The 21660-nt window shown below is 52.7% G+C and overlaps 3 protein-coding genes across 3 annotated transcripts in view; 2 read left to right on the top strand and 1 right to left on the bottom strand.

Moving 5' to 3' along the window:
* Positions 1–21660, bottom strand: part of PHB2 (prohibitin 2) — a 241086-nt gene that overhangs the window by 112694 nt on the left and 106732 nt on the right. The window lies entirely within an intron of this gene.
* On the top strand, positions 1675–7818 carry GPR162 (G protein-coupled receptor 162). Its single transcript, XM_083855181.1, has 5 exons — positions 1675–1715; positions 3323–5099; positions 5877–6066; positions 6626–6777; positions 6939–7818. The coding sequence occupies exons 2-5, from the start codon at positions 4260–4262 to the stop codon at positions 7470–7472; spliced, it is 1716 nt and encodes a 571-aa protein (XP_083711307.1). The 5' UTR covers positions 1675–1715; positions 3323–4259; the 3' UTR covers positions 7473–7818.
* On the top strand, positions 8867–19877 carry P3H3 (prolyl 3-hydroxylase 3; the record flags this gene model as incomplete). The annotated part of the gene is made up of 15 exons (XM_083854989.1): positions 8867–9277; positions 9858–10010; positions 10697–10883; positions 11011–11142; positions 11949–12082; positions 12359–12448; positions 12771–12823; positions 12997–13055; positions 14201–14325; positions 14453–14548; positions 15524–15674; positions 15842–15959; positions 18323–18398; positions 18818–18958; positions 19200–19877. The coding sequence occupies 15 exons, from the start codon at positions 8867–8869 to the stop codon at positions 19410–19412; spliced, it is 2139 nt and encodes a 712-aa protein (XP_083711115.1). The 3' UTR covers positions 19413–19877.

Here is a 21660-nt window from a genome sequence, read left to right as displayed (position 1 = left end):
AACCCAGACTAATTTGCAAACACAAGAAGCTTCCTGGAGACTGGAGGACTGCTCCCATCCAGCTCTGCTCACCAGTCTCTGTCAGGTGTAGCCTAAGTCATGAAGAGATGCTGGGCTGCAGCTTGTCCCTTCCTGTGTGGAGAGGAGGCAGGCAGACAGTGCAGAAAGTGCTGGAAGCTTGGTTTGCTGTTTCCCTGAGAGAACACAAGGATTTATTCACCCACACAAGCAGGCTAACAACTCATGCTAAGGAGACTCAACTCCTGAATCAGAAGAGGACGGTGATGTTGAAGTTATCACATGAAGCAATTCATACAGATGACACAACTGAGGCTACACAAATGTTTACATTTGTGGATACAGACCTTCTCACTTCAAGGCATAAACCTCCTGCAAATGACACAGGCTGAAAAGTGACAGAGGGGGGCCATTACTGTGTTTTCTCCCATCTTTGGCTCCTGCTGTGGCTGGACTGGCCACTGAGCTGAACCACCTCAAGACTGTTCCTCTCTGGGAGTTCCTCATGCCAAAGAACAGCCAGCTCATGGCAGCATTGTCACAACCTGTCTTCCTCAAAAATATCTCTTATCACCTACCTGACACAAAGCTGGATCTATGCTAGTGGTTCCTGGTTCCACTCACTGTCACCAAAAGAGACCCCACTGACAACAGCTACTGCAATGCAAATCTCTTTTTTACCTCTGGAACTGCCTTTGCTGCTGCCCCTGGGCCCGAGAACCAGCAGGAGTTTCTTCCTCAGGAATCTCTCCCTCTGCTGATCCTACAGATGAAATTCCTTGGTATCTGAGACACTTGGGGTCACCTCAGCCAATACTGAGAGTGATAAACGAAATCTGGCCCTAAAATGAATGAAGACAAGGCAGGTATTGGTGCCTTCACTTCAGTAGCAAGACCGGTAACAGGAAAATGAGATGTCTATTGTCTCGTGAAAACTTTCTAGCCAGGATTGATGTGGCTGAGGTGACACAGCTGGGGGGGGAGCTTTACCCCTCTGACATGACCAAACCACTCCTCTGAGCACTACTCCCATTCTGTCCTCCTGTCCCCTGTTCCCCCTTTCCCCTGCCTGTAGGACCAGGGAGTTGGCTGGTGATGGAGGAGGCCACCACAGCAGCTCTGCAGACTGAGGCTCCCTGGGCGTCCCATGCCCCGGGCACCTTGCCCTCCGAGCACCCTTTGCAGCACCAGCTCTTTGATTTCCCCTCACCTCGCACCCATCCTCCCCACATCTCCTACATGAGGTGCCTCCTCATGTCCCTCTGTGGGAAAGGGACCCGGCGCCTTCCTGTCCTGCCAGCGGTCCCGTGGGGCGGGAGGGATGCGCACGGCGGGGAGATGCGGCGGGGCCGTGTCCCAGCCCGGCTCCGGGAGCACGGCCGGGCTCAGCCCGCCCCGTCGCCGCGGCCCGTCGGGAGCAGCGGCGGGGCCGGTGCCGGGGCGGTGGCTCCCGCTGCCGTCCGCCCGTCCCGCCCCCTGGCTGCTCGGCCCGGCGGTGCTCCCGCCGCCGTCCCCCGCCGGCGCTCCCCGCCCCTCGCCCCTCGCCGAGCCCCGCCCGGCGGTGGCCGGAGCGCGGGGCCGGGGCGGCTGCCTGCGGCGGCGGGAGCTGCGGCGGGGCCGGGGCCGCTCGGCCGGGCGGAGGCGCGCACAGCCGCGCGGGGCGCCCGTCGCCATGGCAGCGCTTGCTCCGGCGAGAGGTAAGATGGGTCCCCCCGGCCCCCGCCGCCGCCGCCATCGGCCCCCGCTCCGCCGGGCGCAGGGCACGGCCGCGCCCCGGGGCGCCCCCCGCCCGGCCCGGCCCAGCCCAGCCCAGCCCAGCCCCGGCCCAGCCCCGCCGTGCCCGGGCCGCCGAGCGGGGGGCGCGGGGAGGAGGCGGCGGGGCACCTCGGCCCGGCCGGCCGCGCCTCCCGGCACCCCGGCTGTCTCCGCGCTTCTTTGCCATCGTTCTGGGTCACCTTCCCCTCCGAGCCCCCTCCCTCTCCTCCCCTGCATGGGCAGCCCCGCGAGCATCCCCCGTGCTGTGCCCCGCCGGCGGGATGGGGATGGGCGGTGGGCTGCGCCAGGGAGCGCGGCCAGGGCAGGACGGCTTTCCCCGAGCCGGGCATCCTGCCTTAGCTCCGGGGCACTCCGGGCTCCGCCAGCGGGAGGACCACAGCTCCGAGCAGACTTGGGCCCCAGAGCCAGCACAAGTGGGAGGGTTCCAGCCTCATCGAGGGATCGGTGTGGGCCACCAACGAGCTGGGTGGGAAGGGCAGCAGAAGGAGATGCTGCAAGGAAATTCGTTCCCCTGGGATTATCAGAGACGGATAGTTCCGAAACTGTCTCCAGAGGCCACAGGCCTAACTGCGAGAGTGGTGGTACAGGGGGGGAAACAATGAAACAGAGTAGAATGGGGGCATCGCCAATCCAGTCATGGCAAACTGCTCCAAGCAGGGAGGAAAGGAGGCAAAGCCTCAGGTGGTCACAGAGAGGGTGAGAAAATATGGAGAAACAGAAAGGAAGTGGGGGTTAGGAACTGAGCCACTAGCTCAGGCTGAGGTACTGAGCCATCCACATGGAGATTAAGTTTACATCTGCTCTGGCCAGGGCACAGAGCAGGTCTGTATCTTCCTGGGATGTAGTGCTTGGGTGTCCCCTGTAGATGAAGACAGAGAAAGGGGTCTGAGCTGGTAGGACCAGGGAAGGCAAAGGTAAGTAGTCTCAGGAATAGGTTAGTAGTCTTGTTCCCTTTGTTTGTGACTGTGGAGGTCTCTGGAGACCAGAACTGTTCCAATAGAAACACGTGGCTGAAAGATCTATGTGTCAAGAATGTGGAAAGTACTATTGGAATGGTGGAATGCACCCATGGATGGGACAGAATGGGAGCAGCAGATTAAAAACCAGGTTATTGGCAGAGAGAAGCTGAGGTCCAAAGACTGTTGGAGCCTGGGGAGCTGTACAGCTGAAACAAGGGGTGTAGCAGCACATGCATGGGGATGGCAGGGCTGGAATTGCAAGGGATGATGCAGATCAGACCTTCCATTCCAGAAATGGCATTAGTAGCTGTAGGGAGCCTAGGACTGGAAGGGCAGGGAGCATGGTGTGCCTCAGCAGCACTGGATTGAGTTGGTGGGGACCAGAGTCCAGCCTGAGCTGTGCAGGGACTGGTGCAAATTTGGCTGTTCTGTTCCCTGTAAGATACAGGGAATGCTCCACACTGTCTAAATCATGACAAGGTGTTAGTGTGGGCAAGGAGAGAGGGAGAGAGAGATCTGGGAAGATAGAATGATCTTAAATTACTTTTTCTCTTTTCTCTCTTCTACAGTGCAACTCATGCCCTGAATCTCCAAGGGAACCTTTGAAAAGGATCTTCCCCTCCCTGCCATCTCCTTATTGTTTGCCAGCTGTGCCCTGCTCAGGAAAGCTTTAAAGACCAGCAAAAGAAAGAAGAGCAAAAAGGACAATGTAGTGAGAGTGCAGTGAGGTCCTGGGTAGGGAGCCCTTTGAATCTTACTTCTCACCCTTCCCTCTTCGTTGATAGCTCTCTGACAGCCTTAGCAAGAACCTCTACCTGGCCACGAGTGTGGTGGCATTTGGTGAGAGGGGAATTACATACAGTGTGTGCACCACCCTCACTTTTTTTGTTGGGACCTTTGCTCTTTTTCCTGCCATCTCTGAAACTCTTGCCTAGCTTCTCATTCCCTAGGACACTGGGAAGCAGGCACTTGCTTCTGCCAAACTGTTTGGAGTCCCTAGAAGTCCTTGTTTGTGTGTAGCCTTCACCAGTCCCAGCAGAAGGTGGTCTCTGAGTCAGAAGGTGTCTGGTAGGCACATGAAGTAAGGAGTGCTTTTTATTTGGGAGAAGAGTGGAGGAGAGTGATGTAATAGATGGGGAGGAAAAAAAAAAAGTGAGCCCAAGCGAGTGAGGGAAGAAGCACTGGCAAGTGTTCATGAGAGAGAAAAAAGGTGGAAGGAAGAAAAAGAAAGAGAACAAGGGGAAAAAAAACAGATGAAAAAGTTAGAACAAGGGGAAGAAATATAATCAAATAGGAGGGAAAGGGAAGACTGGAAGCGAGACAGAGTTGACGGCTGTTCTGCCTGGCACCTGGTGGCAATGCCTTGAGAAACCCTTCCAGCGTGCAAACAACTCACATTGCGGCAGCAGATGAGGAGAGACGTGGCTCCCCCAGCGCAGAGTCCCACTCACCCTCTTACGAAATCCCAGCAGCACAGGCAGGGTGCAGTCTAGCAGGGGCGGCAGCATGGGGGACTCTGAATCAGAGTCCACCTTGCACAACAACTCACTGTGGTGGCTGGCATGTGGGATGTTAGCTCTGTTGGCCAACTCCTGGATTATCCTCAGCATCACGGCCAAACAACAGAAACACAAGCCTCTGGAGCTGCTGCTGTGCTTCCTTGCTGGCACGCACATCCTTATGGCAGCAGTACCCCTCACCACCTATGCTGTGGTGCAGCTGCGGCGCGAGTCCTCCGACTATGACTGGAACGAAAGCATCTGCAAGGTCTTTGTCTCCACGTACTACACCCTGGCGCTGGCCACCTGCTTCACAGTGGCCTCCCTCTCCTACCACCGGATGTGGATGGTGAGGTGGCCAGTCAACTACCGCCTGAGCAATGCCAAGAAGCAGGCTCTGCACGCAGTCATGGGGATCTGGATGGTGTCGTTCATCCTCTCCACCCTGCCCTCCATCGGCTGGCACAACAACGGCGAGCGCTACTATGCCCGTGGCTGCCAGTTCATTGTCAGCAAAATAGGGCTGGGCTTCGGTGTCTGCTTCAGCCTCCTGCTGCTCGGGGGAATCGTCATGGGCTTGGTGTGCGTGGGCATCACCTTCTACCAAACCCTGTGGGCACACAGGAGACGCCGGCGGTGCCGCCATCAGAGAGCAGAAGAAGCGTCGTCCTGCTCTTCATCAGCACACACCACTTTCAATGTGCCAGCCATCGTGGTGGAGGATGTACGAGGCAAAAGGAGGTCTTCACTGGACGGCTCCGAGTCAGCCAAGACCTCCTTGCAGATGACCAACCTCATAAGCGCCATTGTCTTCCTGTATGACACGCTCACTGGGGTGCCCATCTTGGTAAGCATCCAGTTCTCCCTTTCCCTTCAGAGTCTGCAGTTAAACCAGATTTGCTTTTCTCTCAAGTTTTAGAGAAGGATCTCTCCTGTCCCACCAGCCGCAGAACTGCCGCATCTGAATCTGTGTTATTCTGAGCGGTGGTTTTAAAAAGATTGCAGTAATTCTCTCATCCTTCCGCAGCAGCATTTTCTTAAGTCTTAAGACGAGGGAATGCACACCACACAGCTAAAACCACTGTGCAAGTTTTAAGTGGCTAAGAGGAGAGGAAATTATTTTGCAAACTTACATGTAAAAACAATGAGATTTCTATTTCTCCAGTTTGCTTCTAGGGAGCTGATGCATCCAGTTGTCTTTTTCCTTCTGCCTGTATGGCTGTAGGCAGCATTCAGGTTTTGGCTAGCTGGTTGATTCTTTGCAAAATTGGAGAGCTAGAGAAGTTCTCAAAAAGAACCCTTAAAAGAGGAGAGGCTGAGTCACAGATTATTTTTTTCCCAGTGGCTGTGTCCTTTGTTAGCACCTATTTAACTCCAGCTGGTAATGAGCACAGGAAGAAGGGATGCTAGCACCAGGTCTCATGTTAGAAATATGACAGCTTGGAATATGGTCCAGCAAACCTAGGGCAAGACCCCAGGAGCAGTTTTTCAAAGGGACACAGGGTAATTACTTGATGAATCTGTTAGAGACAGATTATGTTCTACAGAATTGATTCATGTTACCTTTCTCCCTCAATCCCTACTTTTGTCTCCTTGGCATTGTTGCTTTTTCTTACCTTTAAAGGTCGTGAGCTTTTTCAGCCTGCGCTATGATACGGCCCCCACCTGGATGGTTCTGGCTGTGCTCTGGTGTTCCATGGTGCAGACCCTGCTGCTCCCGTCTTTCATCTGGTCCTGTGAGCGCTACCGAGCAGATCTGCGCACCGTGTGGGAGCAGTGTGTGGCTATCATGTCTGAGGAAGACACAGAGGATGGTAAGCTCCTCACCCGCACACAGTCACCTTTCTTTGCTAACCACCTCCCCAAAAGACTACAGAGGAAAGAGGGGCTCCTGGGGAAAAGGATCTTGTGGTGTTGCGGGTGGCTCAGTGACACTCACGTTACAGCCTGGAGTCGGCAACCACAAGAAAATTTATTCTGTAGAAGGCTCTGCCACTCACTTGCAGACTTGGGACTAGCATCCAGGAAGCATTAGTGCAACATCCTCCTCACTAGTTGCAAGCATAGATACATTGTGTGTGGCTGCCAAACCACAACCAAAGTGACATGCTGGGCCTCAGCCCAACTCACTGATCCAAAGGTCCAAGACCTGACAGCGAGCAATTCAAAGGCGAGACAAAGAAATAGGGCACTGTCTGGGTGCTTTAGTGCTGCTGCAAGCAGAAAGACAAGGTCCTTGTTCAGAGGTGAGCCCTGGGGGCTGCAAGTAGGGCAGCACAAGTCAGATAAGCATTAGGATGGTATCCAGGTGCCCTGATAATGCTCCTCTTCTGACTGAAAAGTGTTGACTGCCGTTCTTGTCTTTGCCAACAGATGGTGTATGTGATGATTATGGCGACGGCAGGATCTGCAAAGTGAGATTCGATGCGAACGGCGCTGCAGCTGCCAAGCGGGACTCTCGGGACATCAAGCTGCTGCCCATGCACCACATGTTGTTGCCCCAGGAGAAGGTGCACTACCTGCAGGTGAGCCGAAAGCTAGCAGGGCAGCCCCACAACCCACTTCCTTCCTCAGTTTCCCACGCCTTCGTGTCCTCTTGACACTCTTCTCAGAGAAAACCTCAGCTACTCCCTTCCTGTTCTGACTCCTCAACTCTTCATCACCTGCCCCCTTCTCTGTTTTCCAGGTCCCTATCTCCCGGAGAATGTCACATGATGAGACTAACATCTTCTCCGCCCACCGCTCTGCTCCATCCTTCCTACACAAGTGGTCTTCATCTGACGACATCCGCATTTCCACCCCCCGCAAGCCTGGGGGCCCTGGTTTCTTGCCTCCCCAGCTGCACGACTACCAGCACCGCCGGCGGCCCCCAGAAGATGAGCTGACGACCCTACGGCAATTTTTGGAGGGGGGGCTGTTGCCTCGGGGCTCCAGCTCCAGCGCCTGCTTCTTCCGAGATGAGATCACCACGTTCATCGACGAGACGCCACAACCCAGCCCAGCCTGCAGCCCGCGACACTCCCGCCTCCTGCTCGCACCGCGCCGCGACCGCGACCGCCGCCTCTCCCTGGGCAGCAGGGAGGAGGAGAATTCCGACCGGCCACGACGCTGCTCCGTGCTCGGCAATGAAGTCTGGCACCTGCAGGAGGGAGAGCGGGTGCCAGGTGAAAGGACCCTAGAGGCCTGCGAGCCACAGACCTTCCAGGACCCCAAACTATGAGAGACAGCATCGAACACATTCAGTGCCATCACAGTTTTTAAATAAAACTTCAAGCGTTCCCTTTGTCCTGGGACCCAATCACTAATTTGCATTCTCATCTTTCTCACCAGCAGGCAGAAAACATGGCACCCCATGCTGGTGGGGGAAAAAGAAGTGGGACAGATCCACAGAAGGGAGCACAACGGACGGACAGACAGCCTGTGCCTGCTCTCAGGTTACAAACACATCCACCGCTGCCACCGCCGAATGGCACCCTTGCCAGTCCCGTCCCTTTGTGAACTCCACTCTCGCATCCGCTCTGCCCGAAGAGACAAGGCAGGCGCAGAATGGTATTAAAATTCTATATTTGGAGTGTCAATCGTGTGTCTGTTTTTAAAATACTATATTAGTAATAATTTTGTTTCCATAGAAACAAAATGATTGGCCCGATGTTTAATGAAGCTTCGCAGGCTTCTGGAAGGGAAATGCAGAATGTGCGAGGCTCCTTTCCTCCCTCTTCATCCTTTCTTGTCAGTTCCTCTGAAAGGTAGCAGATGCTTAGCAGCCCAGGAAAGGGAATGATGCCTTTAAAGAAGTTGTCATGGGAGACTGGGTGAAAGGTCTTCTGTCCATTTCAGATGTGCTAAGCAGGAGAGGCCTCGGGTTTCTAACACTGCTCAGCAAAAGGTTTTGCTTTGAGGCAACTCCAGGCTTGGAAAGAATTAAATTCTCTCCAAGAGGACCCTGACCCTTAACATCTCATTTCACCAGTGCAAAGTGTTGATTCCAGTGTAAATTTGTGTGAAACTTCAGATGGCCCGAACTTCTCAGCCAAAGGAAAGCTGACAGGCTTCTGGAGGAAGGACTCCTCAACTGCCCACACCACCAAAGCTGGGAGTGGTGAGGTCTGGAGCAGGCTCTTGCCCCAGACATGTTGTCGTGAGAGGGAGGTGCAAGAGTAGTGTGTAGGAGATGGACCTTCTGGCTGGTGCTGGCTGTAGTTCTGGCCATGGGCAAAGGTTTGGCAGTGTCAGAGGGGAGGCACTGTCAGACGGAGACAGGTAGCCCTTCACCCCAAAGCAGTTCCATGTGATGGGAGTGTGGAGTGTCCAAGCGCGACTCCAAGGAGGGGCCTCGCTGGCGGCGTTTGGGTGACCCCCCCAAAGGGAGGGTTGGCCCTGGGGCGGCCGCCCGGCCCAAGGGCCACAAGGGGCCCGGGGGCAGCAGCACGGGCACTCCCCGGGGCGGCGGCGGCTCCCGGCGGGGGCAGCGGGACCAGGGCCGAACCTGCCCGCCCACCGTGGCCCGGACCGGCACCGCCCCTGGGGTGGGCCGAGCCCGGGGCCCGCCAGGACGCCCGCCCGCCCCGGACCCCTTCTGCTCTTCTTCCTCCGCCTTCTCCTCCTCCCGCAGCCATGGCCTCGCTGCTGTGCCTCAGCCTCCTGGCCGCCGCCGCGGCCGCCACGTCGCCGGGCCGGCTGGTGCCGTTCGACCTGCTGTACGCGGACGGGGTGCGCGCCTACCTGGCCCGGGACTGGCCGCGGGCGGCCGAGCTGCTGCAGCGCGCCCTGCACAGCTACGCGGGGCTGCGGGCGGCCCGCCGAGCCTGCCGCGCCTCCTGCGCCCGGGAGGAGCCGTTCCCCGGCGGGCCGGGGCGCTGGGAGGCCGCGCTGCTGGGGCCGGTGCTGCGGCGCGCCGGGTGCCTGCAGCAGTGCCTGGGGCGGCGGCTGCGCCCCGCGCCCTCCGCGCACCGCGCCAGCCGCGCCGTGCGCCGCGACTTCCAGCGCAGGGAGCCCTACAACTACCTCCAGGTGGCCTTCTTCAAGGTGGGCACCGGCCCCCGCGGGCGGGATCGCCACCTCCGGGGGGGCTGTCGCGCAGGGCAGGGGGATGGCGTGGCACGGCTCTCCGGGCAGCCGAGGGGGTGAGCGCCTTTCCCTGAGCCTCCTGAAGAGACAACCGAGAGGGAGCCTTATTGATGCGCATAAATATCTACGAGGGTGTTGCCAAGGGAATGGAGCCAGGTTCTTCTCGCTGGTGCCAGCCACCACAAGAGGCAACAGGCAGAAACTGATGCGCAGGAAGTTCCACCTTTAGGTGGAATATTAGGAAGGACTTTAATATGCGGGTGACCGTGCACTGGAACAGATTGCCCAGAGCAGTTGTGGAATCTCCCTCACCGGAGACATTCCAAAGCCATCTGGATGCAATCTGGTGCCATGTGCTGTAGGACGGCCCTGCTTGTGCAGGGAGGTTGGAGGAGATGACCCACTGTGGTCTCTTCCAGTCTGACCCATTCTGTAATTCTGTGATTCTGTGAACCCGGGAGGCAGCTGGGGTGAGGGGTGGCTGTGAACAGCAGAGAGCTGCAGGAGCATGACAGGCACCGCTGCCTTTTCTCTGCAGCTGAAGAAGCTGGATCAGGCCGTGTCTGCTGCCCACACCTTCTTCGTCGCTAATCCCCAGCACCTCCAAATGCGGGAGGACATCGAGAAGTACCGGCGGATGTCAGGGGTGAAGGCTGACAGCTTCCAGGACCTGGAGGCCACGCCACACTGGGTGAGGGCTCAGTGCACAGCCATGCATGAGCAGCTCTTATTCCATCCTAGGGATCGGTCTGGGACCCTGATCTGTTCCCACACACAGGCCGTGGCTCAAGCTGAGGCCCCCATACACAGAATCATAGATTTAGCCTAGAAGGGACCTTTAATGATCACCTAATCTAAGTCCCCTGCCATAGGCAGGGACACCTTCTGCTACATCAGGTTGCTCAAAGCCCCATCCAGTCTGGCCTTGGAACACTTTCAGGGATAGGACAACCCTTCTCTGGGCAACCTGCTTCGGTGTCTCGCCATAGTCATCATAGAAGTATGTTATCTCCAATCCAACAAATATTTTCCATCAAAAAGCTTTTTCAGTTTAATCAGTTTAATGTTGCCCCTTGTTCTGTCACTGCAGGCCTTGGCCAAAAGCCTTGCTCAGGCCTCTTTGTGTCTGAGAGGCTGCAGGGAGATCTTCCTGCAGCCTTCTCTTCAAGGTGAGGACAAACCACTGCAAGTGTGTCAGAGAAACTTTTTGATGACAGTTATTTGGCTTAAGTCTAGGATTTGCTGTCACTGTGTGGTTGACTGAATGAGCAGGCAGGCCCCTGTATGTCAGCACCACCCTTTGAGGAACTCAGAAGTCTTGAAGCATCCTTTGGTGTCACCCACACTGATGAAAGGACCTGGATCTGTCCTTCACAGGAAGCATATGAGACTGGTGTGCAGCACTATGATGCAGATGAGTACCTGCAGGCCGTGGCCAGGCTGGAGGAGTCACTCTCAGAGGCCCTGTCAGCACTGGAAGAGTGTCGTGCCCTGTGTGAAGGGCCTTGGGAGGATGAGGACGAGGAGGAGAAAATGCAACCTGGCCTGTATGAAGCCATTGCAGGTAGTGTTAGAGGCACAGAGGATTGGGTAGGAAGGCTGTGCTCCCCACACTGGGCACATGCCGTCTCCCAGTGCTCATGTCTGGGAGAAGTGTGGGCTACTGTCTTTCTTGCTCCTCTCTCTTTCAGCCCATTATATTCAGGTTTTGAAGTGCAGGCAGCAGTGCGTCCTGGAAATTGCCACAAAGCCGGGGAGAATTTCTGCCACAGAAGATTTCATACCCTCTCATCTTGATTTACTGCAGTTTGCCTACAGCCAGGGTGAGCAGAGCCACAAACCAGCAGGTTATGCTGTGGCACCCCTACACTTGCCCTTTGCCTTTGATGCTGGAGGGCAGCTTATCCGGGGAAAACTGGCACACTGACCTGAGCTCTACTTCTGTTTGCCTCCTAACTCTTCCCAGAACCTCTGTTCAAGTCTATGGCCACCTTGGGAGATGTCCCTTGTAGTCTTTTTCAGTCTCGTTGCCCAGGTTCTGTGATGGGAGGCTGTTCCCATGTCTTTCCTCCAGCACACTTTTTCAGGACCTTGTTCCCACTGTTTGCTGAGTGTTTTATACCCTCCTTTTCTGTACGTGGCTCCATACCAGGCTCCCACTTCCTGCCTAGATGCCACACGTGTATCTCACTGAACTGATGGCCTGTCATGACACTGCTCATCCTGTCACTGTCACTTTCACACATCCCTCAGCCCTTCTTTTGCAGAGCTCTGCTCCTCCCCACACTGACCAAGCTGCTTCTTATTTCCTCTGTCAGACTTGTATCTCAAAGAAGCTGCTAGACCCCTCATCTTGTCTCTTGCATGAGGGAAGTGGGACCATCTCTCTTTCAAAATATATTTGCTTTTAATAAACCAGCTCCCAATAAGTGTTGAAGGCATGCATGTTCTGTACCAGGTTCATTCCCATTGCTGGCTGGAAGCCCTCCTAGGCGGGGGTTGGCGTGTACTTGGTGTAAGTCCAGCTGCCAGATCCTGACAGGGACACTGGGTGCTGCTGGCCCGTACACATTCGCTGTTCAAGCCTTTCAGCGACATGTGTGTTTGTTCTCTTCTGTCCCTGCCCAAGTTGGGAACCAGACACTGGCTGCTGAATGTGCTGCTTCCTACTTGCTCTTCTATCCCACGGATGAGCCCATGTTGGAGAAAATGAAACAGTATCGCACAGAACTGGGAGAGGATGCGGCTGTCACAGCCAGACAGGTACTTACAACTTCCTTTTCAGTCCTCCCCTTCCCCACAGAACAGGGTCACAGTCCAAGAGACAAAAAGGGAAAGGTGTTTCACTCTAGACATGTGCCAAGGCCAGGACTGAAGAAACTGGAGTTTACTTCTGGTCTGTAACAGTCAGTGTCCCTTCAGGACAAAAACAGGCTTTAATTGTGCACAGCAGGGTGATGGGACAGGCTTTTCTGCCCTGGGCAGGGATGGGGTTGTCTTTTGTGGGGTGGTTGTTTGACAGTCTCTTTGCTTCCTTAGAGTATTCAGCATTATGTGCAGAGATCGTTGATGGAGAAGAAGTTGATTTATTATGCAGTAGAGCATCTGGGAGAAACTTTTAATGACCCTGTAAGTGACAGTATTATCTTAATCTTCCTGCCATGATTTCACCAATTGTTCACAATCACAGTTGTCAGAATTCACTTTAGTAGGCCCTGATCCAGAAAGGGTCAGATGCTGGTGAGAAGGACTCCCAAGTCCTTATGAGGTGGATCATTAAGGACTTTCTGCTGCTCCAGGACTGAAGTTAATTTGGGATTGCTGCTGTAACCATATGAATTGGCTCCATTTGTTGGTCCTGAGAAGGAGGCCACAGTGGTTGGTCTGATACTCACTGGAAAGCAGGGCAAGGTTTGTTGTTTACTGAACCACCTGTGGTTTTTTCCTACAGGATCTTTGGACTCCAGATGAGCTGATTCCTGAAAACCTAAAGGAAAAATATAGGTAAGATTGGGCATGTCATCTAGGACTGCAGTATAAGTAGGGGTGGTACAAGGAACAGTAATACATAGAGAAATGGGCAGAAAAGGAACTGAAAGGATGTGAAATGCTACTACAGAGGAGGCGTAGCTCTGTGTACTAACAGCCCTTGTCTCTGGTTTTCCCTTGCTCCCGAGAGAGGATCAGGAGAAGCAAAAGCAGGAAACTCTGGATGTGGAAGAGAGGGAGAAGAGGGGTGAGTAAAAGAGCTTGAGGATGCAGTCAGCCAGGCTTACTCAGGCTCAGTGCTGTCTTCTATCCTCGGACATTTGAATGCTAGCTTAGATGCACACTTGAATGGCTCAGCCAGTCTTCTCACTGTTCTTCCTCTTTGATGCATGTGTAATCTCACTGTGTACATCTCTGGCATGCAAACTCAAAGGGCACTGTGGCTGGAGAAGCTGAGAACAGCCTGAATGTGTGACAAGCCTGTGGATGTGCAGATGCCTGTTCAGTGTGCCAGGAGTGTCTACACCAAACCTGGTTCAGCTCCACCAGCCCAACTTCAATCAACATTTTTCTGAGAGGGGCATGAAGGGAGGGGTTGGGAAATGGAAACTGGAAGCAGACAATGTAGCTTGGGCAAGCCTTTCCTTGAAAAACAGAAGTCCAAAGGGTTTGTGGCTGAATGATACAGATTGCAGTGCAGAGTCTTGTGTTCTTGCTGGTCCCCTATTCTTACATGTGGATACAGAGCCTCTTGAAGGTCCTCTACAGATCCTCTGTTGTGGGTTCTTTTCTTAAAATGACCCCAAGTGGTTCTCTGCTGTGGCACATGTGAGAGCAGAGCCTTCTAAGGTCCTGAGTGCCTTGGCATTCCTTATCATCCAGAGGTCAGAGGGGGTGGGAAAAAAGGCCAAAGATCAAAAAGCTAGATCATCAGCTAATATCCAGTGCTTCTCTTTGGGGATGAAGAAAGCAGAAAGATTCACCAGAGATAATTCTGGGATAAGATGTTGGTGGAAGATGATTGAAAGGAGGGTTGATGGAGGTGTTTACCTGCTTCTTTTCTCCAGAGCCTCACTCCAATAGGCTGGACCTGTTCCGCTGCTGCAATCCACAGTGCACTCAAGTTCCCCCAGCTCTCTGCTGCTCTCCCAGCAAGTCCCAAGTCTCTGCTGGCTCCTGAAGCACGTGCTGTAGGCCAGCTTCCCCAGCTGGTGCTCTGGTTCCCCTGAAGCATGTGAGGGGTCTGCAAGGAGCGGGCACTTCTGGGGAACTGTCCTGTCTTCTCAGAGAATGTATAGTGTCTCTCCACTTCCTTATCCAGGCTGGGGGTTGGTGTCTGAGGCATTCTTGTCCAAAGCTTGCTCATGCCTATCTGTGCTTGCTTCTCAATAGGTCCTTTGCCTTTTGAGGGTATTGCTGTCACAATGGATTCCCAGCAGATGAATGGAACGCAGAGGGTTGTGTTCGACAGAGTGCTGACGGAGTCTGAGTGTAAGGACCTTCTCCGACTGACAAAGGTGAGGCCAGGATGCTGTAAGAACTCCTGTGTGTGTGTAGTTTTCTCCTCAGCAGACTGGGAAGTAGGGTTTCCGTGGAGGAGAGGTGGCAGCCTAATGCATGTCATCTGTATTCCTTGTATTCCAGGCAGCAGGGGAAGCAGGAGATGGATACCGAGCAAGACGGTCGCCTCACACCCCACATGAGAGATTTGAAGGGTTAACTGTTTTGAAGGCCATGCAGGTAAAATGCATCTGTGAGTCTGCTGCCTTCTTAATTGTCCAGAAAGAGAGTTTTCCACCTGAGTGTTTTCTTCTGTGAATTGCACTCTGGGTGCTATTATGAGTGTGCTGTCTCCCTCACAACACTTGTGGTCTCCTCTGACCTGCTTCCTCCTCAATCACATTCAGGGATGTTGTATATAGAGGGTTTGACAAGTGCTTTCTCCTCTGTAAGGCAGGGTTTTGGGACTACTTGTCCCTGTGAGGTGGCCTTACAGACATGCTTAGTTTAGAGCTGGAGAATAATTTAAGGTAGAAGGAGCCTCTTGAGATCTCTAATCTGACCTCCATCTTGCAGCACATCTAATTCCAAAGTTGATGAAATCCCTCAATTCTTTGCATAGGCAAGTTCTGAACATTTCCGAGGGTGGAGATTCTCCAGCCTCTGAGCACCTTTTTTGTTGCTGTACCAGTCCCATGAGGGTGAAATTTTTCTTCATATCTAGCCAAAATTTCCCTTGCTGCAGCTTTTGTCTGCTGCCGCTTTTCAGTGTGTGTCTCTGAGGAGACACTGTCTCCATCTCCACTGTAACCCCATGTTGGGTGACAGGAGGCTGTTCTTGGATGTTCCTTTGGCCTTCTCTGGACTGAAGAAAGCCAAATCTTCAGCCTCTTTTTCTAAGTCATGTGTTCCAACATTCCTGCCATATTAGCACTCTTTATTCAAGACTCACTTCAGTCTCCTAGTATCTCTTGTGTAGTGGGAGACCCAAAATGATGCAGCTTTCCAAATGTGCCTTCATGGGCCAAGGAGAAGGAAATAGTTGCTGTGCTGTACAGTTGTACTTCTGAGTAATATTTAAATGAGAAAATGTGTTCTTCTCTTGCCTGAGTGACCATGGGACTTTACAAAGGTCTCTTCTTCTGTGCTGTGTACGTGTATCATCTCTTAGAGTGTCTTTGTAAGTATTGTAACAGACTTGTTTTTCACTTGTAGCTGGCCCAAAATGGGGACGTGGAATGGAGAGACGCCAAATTGCTTCTGCAGGCTAGTGAGAAATCTCGGCAAATCATTGAGTCCTATTTTACTCCTGGAAAGAAACTCCATTTTTCATTCACACACCTTGTGTGTCGCACAGCTATAGATGGTAAAGAACCTTTCATCCTGTTAGTCCCTGTCTCCCAGAGTCTCCTCACTCCCAGCTGTGTGCTCCCAGAAGACTGTCCTCCCTTTATTCTCACTTGTACCCCTTTCTCTCTGCTTTATTCTTCCTTGAAACTGAAAATGCCCATATTCCTTTTTGCATATTTTCAGGGGAACAGGAAGGTCGTATGGATCTTAGTCACCCTGTGCATGCTGATAATTGTCTTTTGGATCCTGAAGGGCAAGAGTGCTGGAAGGAGCCTCCTGCCTATGTGTACAGGGACTACAGGTAAGAACACCTGCATTAGATCATGTGCAGATATCCCCCGGCTCCATCAGAGGATGGGTTTAGCTTGTAGAAACCAGGTGATGGTTGGCTCAAAGGCATCCAAGGACTGTAGCATCAGGCAGAAGGCTGCATCAGCAGCTTCAGAACGAGGTGTGAAACACCTTCCCTAGGCTGAGAACACCTGCCCTTTTCCCCTCCTTCCTTACACAGCCAGCTTTAACAGAGATCAGAAGGAGACTGGGAGGCTGCACAGATTAGAACCATGATATCAAGCTGTTATCTTGTGGGTCTACCACAGTGCTACAGTGAGCTGCCAGCCCTTTTGATAGGCTGTTTCTCGTAGTTGAGTTCCATCTTGTACAGAATTCTGTGAATTACAGGAGAGGGATAGTCAAGCTCCTTGGATTCCTTTTGTTTGAGCAGTCAGTGTACTTCGGTGACTGTTCTCTCAAGATTCTCTGCAAATACTTTGTGGTGTGTTTTTTCCATTCCACATGAGAGTTTATGTTTTTTCCAGCCTGTGGCAGGTTGTGTTACTCCTCTGTGAAAGAACCTGAGATACAGTTTAATGGTTATGCCAGTTGTTGCACACTGCAGCCAGATGAGGTCAGTTCACTACAGCTAATTCCTCCTACTTGTCATCTTATCCCTGAGCATCCAGAAATTTTACTTGTCTTTTCTTGGAATGGTAGCTGTATCCAGAGCAGGCATCTCTAAGCAGCTATGATGAGGATATGGGACTTAGAGGGAATTCCATTATCATTGAGTTGTTTCTCTTCGGATACCGGTGTTTACTTGGTATAACCAGATTGTAAAGTGACCAGACTTTGTTGTGTAACTGGTTAGATCTCTGTCCCTCCTGTGAGTAAGCCATTCTGTCCCCTCACTGCTCCCTGGGTTCTCTTACTTCCACTTGAATAGATGGTAAAATACTTTCCCAGAATCTATGCCACTGAGCTATTTTTGGGAGCATCTCTGTCCTCTTGCAGCTCCAGTTGTGACTGCCCCACCAGCTCAAGGGCTGAGTTCTTACAGTCATTTTGAATGAAGTCCCAATGTTCCAAACTTCCTGGATCTCTTCTGTGGATCTGTGCTATGGGCATTAATGATAATATTTAACAGGATTGGATCCAGGGGCCCCAGGATCCAAGTTCCAGTGATGCTGCTCTGGGTGCACAGTGCTCCTTTGGGTGCCAGCAGTCCCTGTGTGCTGTTCATGCTTGTCTTCACCTTCTCTTTTCATTAGAAATTTCCCCTGTGGCATCACTCTGAGTCCTTTTACCAGAGTCCAGACTGCTGAGATTGAGCATGTAGTGTTTCCTTGGAAAATCCACTATTTTTTCAAACATTGTGTGGGTAGCCCAATCTGCTTTTAGTACCCCCATGTTACATTTTAAGACCATTTTCCATTTACTTCTTGTCCTCCAATTACCCTTCTCAGAAATGGAGTCTAAAGCAGACTATTGAGGTCAGGATAACACTGTTTATGCTTTAGCCATCATCCCTACCTTCCTGTCCCTTTGGATGTGTGAGAGCTGTCCTTGCTTTTCTCCACTCATGTCACCACCCTGGCTTCACAGCCTTATTAAAACCCTGTGGCAAAAGAACTACAGCTTCCTGGGTTTCAGGGCTGGTAATCCTCTCACTGACTTTATGTCCTTAACATTGCTTGAGCAACCACAGTGATGATTTGTATTTCTTCCTCTCAGTCCCGTTAATTAAGAGTCTCTGTTGTTCCTCTGATGTTTCCTATCAGCAGCTTAATTGAATACCAAGAGGAACCTGGGTGGTTTCTGGTTCATTCTTTCACCTACTTGACTGCAGTCTCACCTGGGCTGTACAGCAGCCTCACTGCTTCTCTTTTTGTATAACTTTAGTAAAGAAGTTTCTTGGTTTAATTTTCTTTTCTACATGCACCAGGCCTCTTTTGGCCATTCTAATTCTAACGTTACCCTGAAATTCCTTGGCTGTTAAGACATGGCTTTCTTTGTTGATCAGTCTCCTCTTCCAGGAGTTGGATTATTCCCAACCTTGAAACATAAACAACAGGTTAAAAACAAGGTCTATCGAGCCCAAGGCATTGTCACAACAGTGCCACAGATGCAGGCTGCAGGGGATTAAGAACAAACCAAAATAAAACGGGACAAGCGTGTAGAGCTAATTCCCTGGCATACTCTCCCAGCCTCCTGTGGTTTGCAGCTCAGGGACTCCCCTGAGCTAGGCACTGCTGTATTTAACACCCTCAGATGGATTCTCCTGCTAACTGGTCCACTTGCTTTTGAACTTGTGACAAGGAGTGTGGGAAAGCACCTGGGAGGAATAAGCTTCATCATACATATTGCACTCTTTCTTTTTGTCCACAGTGGCATTCTCTACCTCAATGATGACTTCCAAGGTGGGGGCCTTTTCTTCACTGAAATGGACACTGTGACTGTCACAGTAAGTCTGGGACTGGCCGAAAGAGGGAGAAAGGACTGAGGGTGAGACTTAGTGTGGGCAGGAGGAAACTGGTTGGTTATTGGATCTCACCACTCCAAAAACAATCCAGTGCTGGTGCAGTGGCAGATTCAAATAGGGGCAGCTAAAGGCAAATTGAGGCAAATCTCAGACAGTGGAGGGTTTGACTCTTTCCTAGCTGAGATTTTCTAGGCTCTTCCAGTCTGTGGGTGTCTGTGACCTTTGTTGTCCCACTGATCCTCTCTGTCTCTCTCCAAGGCCTTGCTCACAGACTGGCTGTAGATGCCTCGCAGCTCTCTGCTCTTCCACGTTCCCAGAGGCAGTGTCACCTCTGTAGAAGGACTGTGTGCTCCAGAGGAGGGGTCTGCTGGCTTCATTTTCTCTTGTCTCCCCCCTGGCAGGCCGAGGTGCGCCCCAAGTGCGGGAGGCTGGTAGCCTTCAGCTCTGGCAAGGAGAACCCCCACGGCGTGTGGGCCGTGGGCCGCGGCAGGCGCTGCGCCATTGCCCTGTGGTACACACACTCCCAGGAGCACGCCGAGCAGGTGAATGGCCATGCTGAAGAAACAAATACCTCCAAGTGAGATCAAATCCCACTGAGGAGCAGCTTTTGGGTTTTCCCCTAGTGCAGCAGCTCAGGGTTGCCCTTGGATGAGTGTCTGGTGGAGGGGCCAGGCTGTGATGGGTCCTGCAAAGGGGGACTGGGCTCTGGAGTGGTTGGGTGGATGTGTTTTGCTGAGAGTCCAGCAGGGAGGATTCACATCATTTCTGTCTCCATGGCTGCAGGAACGGGTGAAGGCAGAGGAGCTGATGGAGCAGAGGGCTGCGGAGCAGGACAAGCCCGATGGAGATAAACATCAGGGAACTGATCGCAGCGGCAGATCCTCCTCAGAGCCTCGTGCTCCCGGCCGTGCAGCCAGGCCTGCAGAGCAGAGACAGAAGCCTGGCTTGGACAGGAAGCAGCACCCCAAGGTGCTACGGGCCAGAGATGAGTTCTGAGTGCATGAGGCCCTGTGGACTGTCACACACCGTGGCCTGGCAGGTCATGGGAGGACTGGGACCATGGAGGCCTGGAGCAGTGTATTAGTGTGGTAGAGCCGTAGTGATGGGGAGGGGTGCAGCTTTCTTCTCTCTGGTGTCCCAGCAGCTGAGAAACAGGAGAAGGACACAGCGTGGAAGTCAGTGACACCAGGAACTCTCTTCACTGCCTCACTGTGTTTGTCTCACTCAGAAGTAAGAAGACAAGGTCTTCTCACCTCATTCTTCTCAGTGCCAACTTCTTGGCCATCCAGGGCTAAATCTGAGAGGTGGAGGAGGAGCCTGGAGTCTTTTGGCAAAGGCTGTCTCACATTCAGGAACTCAAAATTAAAGCCTTTGAATTTCCTAAGTACCTGCAAACTCCAGAACCTTGCAAAGTGACCTCAGACAGGAAAGGTGAGGAACTGTGAATATATGGAATAAAAGCCAAATGCTGGACACAGATATTGATGGGAGCTTGAGTCTGTATACCAGGGAGATGTGCACACTTGTTTCTGATTGAAATTTAATTAACAAATGATGGGAGGGGATTGAGCCCTCAGTGAAAGATAACAAAGTATTTGCCCAGATGTCAGCTACTTCCAAAAAGGGAGAGCAAGAGAGAAAGTCAGCTGTGACGTGGCTAACATGGAAAGGGAGAGGAGTGGCTTTAAGAAAAAGCACTGTACACTCACGTTTCCATGTAGCAAGACCTCTCTTTTTTTGTTTTCATTTTTTTTTTGTCTCTCCATGCACTAAATTGTCCCCAAAAGCAGAAGAGAGATTTTGTTTATCATTTTCCACCCTGATAGAAAGACAATCTGCTGTCACTGCCCAGGGGATTAGTGTCCCGAGATGGGATTATATTGTAGCCAAATAGGAATTGAATGGGGTGGATATGGAGTATCTAAAAGAGCAGTGACCCTTTTCCTGGGAAGCATTAGATCAAGAGATCAATCTGTGGTCATGACATACTCAAGCCTTGATGAGTTGTGTGTGGAGACCCCAAATGCAGTTCAAGTGGAAGAAATCTGTAGAGCCAAGGCCAGTGGTGTCAGAAGTGGGTGGGTGATCCCCTTGTCACTGTTGGCACAGGACCCCTGCTCCATGGAAAGGGAAGTCCTTCCTCAGTCTGCATCCTGACACTTCTTAACACACAGGCTTGGGAAACCTGTGTTGGCAGCCCTTTTTACTTCCCATCCTCCCCAGGGTCACAGGGAGAAAGTTTGATTTGTGTGCATTTCAAATTCCCTCTCCCTGGTGAGGGGCCTGTCACATCCCAGCACCTGCATGTCGATCCTGATGATTTTTGGGGGGTGCTGGGGGGCTCCTGTTTGATGAGGACATGTTGGGGGGCGAGGGGCCAGTGTCCACATCTCTGCCTTGCCTTGCCCAAGGGTGGCCTGGGTGATTAGACTGATGGCCTCCTGACGTCAGATGAGATCCGTTAAAAGGTATTTATCTCAGGCTTGGGCCAAAGCTGCGGGAGAGATTAAAAGAGATTGAGGCCAAGATAATCCCCCCGCAGCATCCCACTAAAGTGGCTGCCAAAAGGCATGCCACCAAATCTTTTGCCACCCCTGGCCCCTGTGCCCAGTTCTGTTTTCCCCATCCAGAGCCCTGTTTGCAGCCGAGAGAGGGTGTGGTGGCCCTGCGGTTGGTTTTCCCTTTGCAGGCCCTCTGTGGTGGCATCATCCCTCTTTCCGCCCTGCCCAGGATACAAGTGGCATGATGTCCCTGGGAAAACAGGAATTCCTGTGACTGTGAGGTACAGCAAGCCCTGCCCTGGTGGCTGATAATCCTAGGCCGTTCTGGCTAATCTTCGCTTTATTAGTTTGTTGCTGATATAAACAGAGGGAGTCAAATCCGCCTGGGATTGTTTCTTTCCCTTCAGGAGCAGTGTGCTACTCTCTCTTTTCACCCCTCCCCATCCACCTGCTTTGCATTACGTCCCAATCCGATTTCCCCAAGTCTCTGGTGTCTGATTTAATTTGCCTGACGCTGCTCCTGGAATCAGCCCTCCCCCAACCCCTCCCGTCCACAGCCTTCCAGCTCCCCATGGGGAGATCAGTCCTGGGAGAGGCTGAGGAGCAGAGAGGGAGCAAGGGACTCGCTGGGTGGACCAACGGGACTGACTGGAGACTGCAGAGGTACAAGGGACTTCTGGGCAGTGAGGAGCCATTCTCAGCAAGGGAAGCAGGCTGTGAGGGTCCCATCCAGGGGGGACTGC

Source organism: Zosterops lateralis (assembly GCF_965231275.1).
Source record: "Zosterops lateralis genome assembly, chromosome: 2".
NCBI lineage: Eukaryota > Metazoa > Chordata > Aves > Passeriformes > Zosteropidae > Zosterops > Zosterops lateralis.
This window is presented reverse-complemented; position numbering and strand designations above follow the sequence as displayed.

Coding starts and splice junctions, on each gene's coding strand:
- GPR162 (XM_083855181.1), top strand. CDS start 4,260: ATGGGGGACTCTGAATCAGAGTCCACCTTGCACAACAACTCACTGTGG. Junction 6,067..6,625: donor TGAGGAAGACACAGAGGATG/GTAAGCTCCTCA, acceptor CTTTGCCAACAG/ATGGTGTATGTGATGATTAT. Junction 6,778..6,938: donor AGAAGGTGCACTACCTGCAG/GTGAGCCGAAAG, acceptor TCTGTTTTCCAG/GTCCCTATCTCCCGGAGAAT.